Source organism: Equus przewalskii, chromosome 7, assembly GCF_037783145.1.
Source record: "Equus przewalskii isolate Varuska chromosome 7, EquPr2, whole genome shotgun sequence".
NCBI classification, from domain to species: domain Eukaryota; kingdom Metazoa; phylum Chordata; class Mammalia; order Perissodactyla; family Equidae; genus Equus; species Equus przewalskii.
The window spans coordinates 77,621,813-77,628,472 of record NC_091837.1 but is presented as its reverse complement, the minus strand read 5'-3'; the positions used below and the strand labels follow the sequence as shown (position 1 = coordinate 77,628,472).

The window sequence follows — 6,660 nt, the reverse complement described above, 5'->3', positions numbered from 1 at the left end:
TATTTTTGAATACGTGATTAGTTTAAAACATTACTTGCAATTGTACACTTCTAGTCATAATGTAACGATAGGACCGGAATTACTCTCCAACCTCAAACCACCAGAAAGTCACCAAAATATCTGAAACAATAGTTTTTAGATATTGGACAAGGAGCACTGGACAGCCATCCCTGAGGGAAGGGAACACATAAGGTTAGCACCCTGGCTGCTGGTGTGCAGGATACAGTAGGGGAAGGTTCTGGATTCCCAAGTATCATCTTGATAGTTGTACTGTGGTTATGTAGGAGAATGTTCCCGTTTTCATGTAATATACACAAGTATTTAAGGGCAAAAGGGTAACCTACTTTCGAACAGTTCAGGAAAAAAATGTCATATATATGTATGCAGATACACCTAAAAACACACATACATTTATGAGACAAAATGATAAAACATGGAAAAATGTTAACATTTACGGGATCAGGGTGAAGGAATATGGGACTTCTTTGTACTAGTTTTGCAACTTTTCTCTAACTTTGGAAATGTTTCAAAATTTAAAAATATTCAAAGTCTGGTGCTAGCAATTGATTAATGTTGGAATACTCAGCCAACCATTTCTACTACTTAAATACTGGTCAGCTAAACTCAAACATGATGCAAAAAAGTGGGAATTACTTTAGATTTTTAGGAATTACTTCAGATTTACTTATTTTGTAACAGGCAGAATAAAAAGCACCTATGTCACAACTAGAAGGACCTGCAACTAAGATATACAACTATGTACCGGGGGGGGGGGGGAGGGGGGGAAATAAAGTAGAAAAAAGAAAAAAAAAGAACATTTCCTCTGAAAATCTTAAAAAAAAAAAAAAGCACCTGTGTGTTACTCGTGACATTAAAAAAAACCATGAAGTCCTGTGCATTTTTAAACTTGATTTCATTTACGAAAAATTAATGTATTCTAAAAGCAAATTTATTGAAGCTTAGCATATTTGCATTATACAATGTGTATATCTATATTTGAAAATTATATAATAGTTGTTCAGTTTATAAAAACAGGAACATACAGGTAAGCAAAGACAAATAATCCCACCAATCAGAGAGAAACCCTGCTAATCAATTGTTTTTGTGTGTTGATATAATGCACGTTATACATAACACTAACAAGTGGTGACATTAAATTTCCATGCTTTTTGAAAAGTGATTTTGGAATGAACAAAATTGAATTGCAATTTACTTTATAAGCCGATGCTACATTGCTAATGCTATTATAGTACTTTGTAGGAAGTACCTTAATAACAAATAATACACCCTGTATGGTGGATGGACCGGTATGGTTTTGTGAAAGCCACATTTGAAGAACGACAATCCTTTTCAAAAAGCCGGCACTTTACAGGAATTATCTTCCTCGTCCTGCCAGCCCTGTAAAGTATTATAAGCTTCTGATGTTGTATCATCATCCCCATTTTACAGATAAAGAAATAGAAGCACAGACAAGTGAAATAACACACTTCAAGGCACACTATTTAGTGGTGAAAGCTGGAGTTGACTCAGACTCCTCCACCTCAGGAAAGTCAAACTTTGAGTCTGATGCTGAAATATTTTTAATGCTGTCAAATTGGGAAAAAATTACATACGTTTGTACAAATATTCACATATTCTGGGTATATTTTTCTTTACTAATATTTTATCAATATAAGAAAGTTATATAATGCACAGGAAAGTATTAAAAATATATTTTAGTTAGGCCTGGATAAAATTTGCAATGCCAAATGAGAAAAACAGGTTGAAATGCACAAAAATAATGTGTAAATTCTGAGTATTTGGCATCACTTAACAGTTAAAAGCAATGTTAGTATGTAAATACCATAGGAATGTCCAAACAACAGCAAAAACTTACAATTTATTAGGGCTTTTGTTAAAAAAATTTTATGTAAAAAAAATCCAGACATCCTCTTGATTTTAAATTTGTGCCAATCTATGTGTCAATTTATCAATTATCTGAGCTGTGGCTGTATCACTGAATTTCCTGAGTTTGACAAGTCAAAAAGATTGTGATTACTGAAGAGACCACCTCATTGTTGCTTCATGTGCAAGTCAGAGGTGTGGAAAGCCATAAATATTGGAGATGGAGGAAAAAGGAAAGGGCAAATGCCCCTTTTCAGAGTCAGCATTCTTTAAAGACTTTCTTTCCTTGGCTGTGGCCCTCTATTTATTGGACCTGTTCCCCTCCGGATGGACATTTTAATGTTTTATATTCAAATGATCTCATGTCTCAAGATTTGATTATTCTTTTATTAGAAAACACGTAACTCATAATTGCTACTTTATAATTTTTTAAGTTACTTTCCAGAAAAACACCCCCTTCCTCAGAATCAAAAATTTGGCTCCGGATTTAGGTGAGTCTTTACTATCCTAATCTCTTCTTCACATTGTAATTGGCGTCGACAGGTTACCTTTCTGAAATTCCACCGATGTATATAAATCCTATGCTAATATTACAAAGCAATTGGTGTAAGAGAGTCAAACAAAACAAAAGCATGGCTGATAGAAAAGACAAAAACTGCACCATTCTCTTAGTTATTTTAAAAAACTTTAACAAATTATAAATATAATACATGCTTAGTTAAAAAAAATTCAAATATACAGAAGAATATAAAGTGAAAGGGCAAAGTCCCCTTACCCTACCTAACTTCTAGCCCCATCCTCTACAGCTGCACAGTCGAATATGGAAGCCACGAGCTATATATAACTGTTTAAACTAAAAACAAAATTAAAAAAAAAATCCAGTTGCTCTCACTAGCTGTATTTCCATTGCTCAATGACCACATGGGGATACAGGCTACCATACTGGACAGTGCAGACGGAGAAAATTTCCATCATCAGAAAGTTCTTTGCACAGTCGATTGGTTACTGCAGAGGAGTGACCATAATTAAGAACTAGCATAGCCTTGTTATTATGAGTTCTTCATATATTCTGGATATGAGTCCCTTTTCAGACATAATTTTCAAAGATTTTCTCCCATTCTGTGGGTTTTTTCACTTTCTTGATGGTGTCCTTTAAAGCACAAAACTTCATTTTGATTAACTCCAATTTTTTCCCCCTTGTTGCTGCTTGCGCTTTTGGTGTTTCATCTAAGAAATCATTGCTAGTCCAAGGTCACAAGGATTTACTTCTGTTTTCTTGTAAGCGTTTTATAATTTTAGCTCTTATATTCAGGTATATGACTCATTTTGAGTTAAAATTTGCATTGGTCTAAGATACAGGTCCTTTAGCATGTGGCTATCCAGTTGTCCTAGGACTATCTGTTGAAAAGACTACTCTTTCTCACTGAATGGTATTGGCATCCTAGTCAAAAATCAATTGATCATAATGTATGGATTTCTGGACTCTCAATGGTATTTTTATATTCTGTCTATCCTTATGCCAGTACCAGACTATCTTGATTAGTGTAGCTTTGTAATAAGCTTTGAAATCTACTAAATGTGAGACTTCCAACTTTGTCCTTTTTCAAGATTGTTTTGGCTGGGGGTCCTTTGCATTTCTGTATGAATTTTATCATTTTGTCAATTTCTGCCCCAAAAAAGCCAGCTTGGATTTTGATGGGAATTGCATTGAATCTGTAGAACAGTTTGGGAAGCACGCCATCTTTAGAATGTTAAGTCTTCCAATCCACGAATGGAGATGTCTTTCCATTTATTTAGGTCTCCTTCAATTCCTTTCAACAATGTTTTGTAGTTTTATTTTGTTCATCTTGATGCTACTGTAAATAGATCTTTTCAAAAATCTCAATTTCAGAATGTTTATTGCTAGTATAGAAATGAAACTGATTTTTGTATACTGATCTCGTATCTATCCTGCAACTGTGGAACTCATTTATTAGTCTTTAAATGAATTCCTTAGAATTTTCTACATGACAAGATCATGTCATCTGTGGATACACACAGTCTTCCTTCTTCTTTTCCAGTCTGGTTGCCCTTTACTTCCTTTTCTTGCCTAAGCTGGAACTCTAAGGACAATGTTGAGTAGAACTGGTGAGAGTGAGCATCTTTGTCTTATTCCTGATCTTAGGAGGAAAGTCTTCAGCATTCAGTGTGCCGCCATTAAGTAGGATGTTAGGCGTGGGCTTTTTGTAGAGGTCTTTTATCATCTTGAGGAAGTTCCCTTTTACTCCTAGTTTTTTGCGTATTTTTACCATGAAAGGGTGCTGAATTTTATCAAATGCTTTTTCTGCATCTATTAAGACAATGTGGTAATTATGGTAAATTTCTCCTTTATGAACATAGTACAGTTGATCCTCGTTATTCACGATTCTGTATTTGTGAATTTGCCAATTTGTAACATTTATTCGTAATCCCAAAATCAATACTTGCAGCACTTTTACGATCATTCACGGACATGAGCAGACTGGTGAAAATTTTGCGATCTCTGACGTGCGTGTTCTCAGCCGAGGTCAAACAAGGCAATGCTTTGCCTTTTTGTTTCAGCTCTCCCACAGAGACAACCGGAGGACGGAGAAGGCAGGGGGCAGGGCAGTGTAGTGCAAGCAGCTCTGGGGCCAGTTGGATGGGATGGAATCCCAACTCTGTCACCTGTTAGTGGGGTGGCTTCAGGCAAGTCACTTAATACTTCTGAACCTCATTTTCTCTTTTTTAAGATAAAGAAAACAATCTACCAGGATAAGTTGTTTTTAGGATTTAAGATTATAATCTACTTGAGTTGTGTATATGTATAAATACACACACACTCACATTTCCCCTAGAAGCAATGGCTCTGTATTCACTAATTCAGTATTCATTGTGATACTACAGAACATAACTACTGCGAATAATGAGAATTATTTGCATATTACACTGATTTTTGGATGTTAAACCAACCTTGCATTCCTGGGATAAATCTCACTTGGTCATGGTGTACAATCCTTTTTATATGTTGCTGGATTCAGTTTGCTAGCATTTTGTTGATGATTTTTGTGTCTGTATTCATAACAGATATTGGTCTGTAGTTTTCTTGTGTCGTCTTTGTCTGGTTTTCTATCAGGGTAACATTGGCCTCGTAAGAAGAGTTGGGAAGTGTTCTCTCCTATTCTATTCTTGGGGAGAGTTTGCAAAGGACTGGTATTAATTCTTTAAATGTTTGTAGAATACAGCAGTGAAGCCATCTGGGCCTGGGATTTTCTTTGTGGGCTGTTTTAAAATTATTAATTCAATCTTTTTCTTTGTTATTGCCAGTTGCCTTTTTAACTTGCTTTTAGATAGAACCAAAGGTGATAACATTATCTCCTAAGGCTAGTAAAATTCAATAATAAAATACACATTATTAAGGAAGATGTGTCCAACATTTGTAAGATTCAGATAAGCAGCTACCAAGATTATCCAGTAGCAAAATTATCCTGCTGTCTAGCTTTAACATAGACAAACATTTCATCACCTGTTATGTACTTTAACGACCTTATGAACAAGAAATTCCGGCCTGTTCAACCTAAGATTTATATACAAACCTCCTAACTGACATTTGCAGTAAAGTCCTATAATCACAAAGTAAAGTTTGTACGTTTCTAGACTATACACAGATATGCATATTTACATATCTATCTTTAAATCTATCTACAAAAATAGTACCTGTTTCAGAACCTGTTGGGAAGGCAGTGAGTAGTGGAATAAACACCAGAATAGAAATCTGGAGGTCTCAGTTCTGTTGCCAGCTCTAACTTAAAGAAGATGCCTCAATCTGTTTCTCCCACTGATAAAATTAGGTTAAGCCTGATGATCACCATGGTTCTTTCTCTGGTTCTAGAAATACAATGACTTATTCTACAATAATGCCATTCCCATTTTAATTACTTCAGAGTGGTCAAAATGAAAGCATTTTTGTTATATACACATAAACATATACACATCCATACTTAGAGAATACACCTCCATTCTTAGAGAATAAATCAACTAATTCACAAAATTTTAAAAGAGAAAGAAGAGGAGGAAGTTGTCTGTGGTTAAATAATATAATTCCAACATCTCAAAGTCCTGAGTTTGCCATGAAACAGCTGTTATTCATTCTCTCTATATATACATATTTGCTTTTTCACAATACCTCACTTTATATAAGTACTGTTGCATATGAGGCATCGTAATTACCATGACTTTCAAAAACAAGCAGGTCACTTTTCAGAAATTCTGAGCCCATCAGAGAAACTGAATGGTATTTCATCAGTCGTCTCTACTGGCATATTACTTCTACCAAACTGACATGAATACTGATGGGTATGATGACTTGAAAGAAATGCATCTGCAGTCCGGCTGCAACGACAACTGTCTGATGGCAGAATATTACTTGAGTTACCAAGATGTGAATGGTAAACACCATGGAATGAGTCTTGAGATGAATGATAACGTCCAGCTTCTGCTGAGGTGGCCGTAGAGCTCTGGTAAGGGCCGTTACACATGATACAAGTTTGAAAGCAAGTCTTCCTTCCTAAACCTCGATGAATGTCTAGTTTAGCAATGAGAGGTTTCCCGACATTCACTTCTTGCTTTTCCTCTACAGTATCTTCCAATCCTGAGTACTGATATGATAAACATACTGTGAAGATGAGATGCTCCTGAAAAGGTAAAGAAATAAGTTTGTTATTTTTATCAACTGTGAAAGTACATCAATCTTAAAATATTATTCATACACACAAATAC

General features: G+C 35.2%; 1 protein-coding gene across 2 annotated transcripts in view; it reads right to left on the bottom strand.

Annotated features, from left to right (window-relative positions):
• Window positions 1–927: 927 nt before the first annotated feature.
• Window positions 928–6,660, bottom strand: part of MALT1 (MALT1 paracaspase) — a 62,767-nt gene continuing 57,034 nt past the window's right edge. For both annotated transcript variants that reach the window (XM_070627775.1, XM_070627774.1), the window contains one exon: window positions 928–6,575. In XM_070627775.1, coding sequence (XP_070483876.1) covers window positions 6,135–6,575 — 441 coding nt within the window. In that variant the 3' untranslated portion in view covers window positions 928–6,134. The remainder of the gene's footprint in view (window positions 6,576–6,660) is intronic.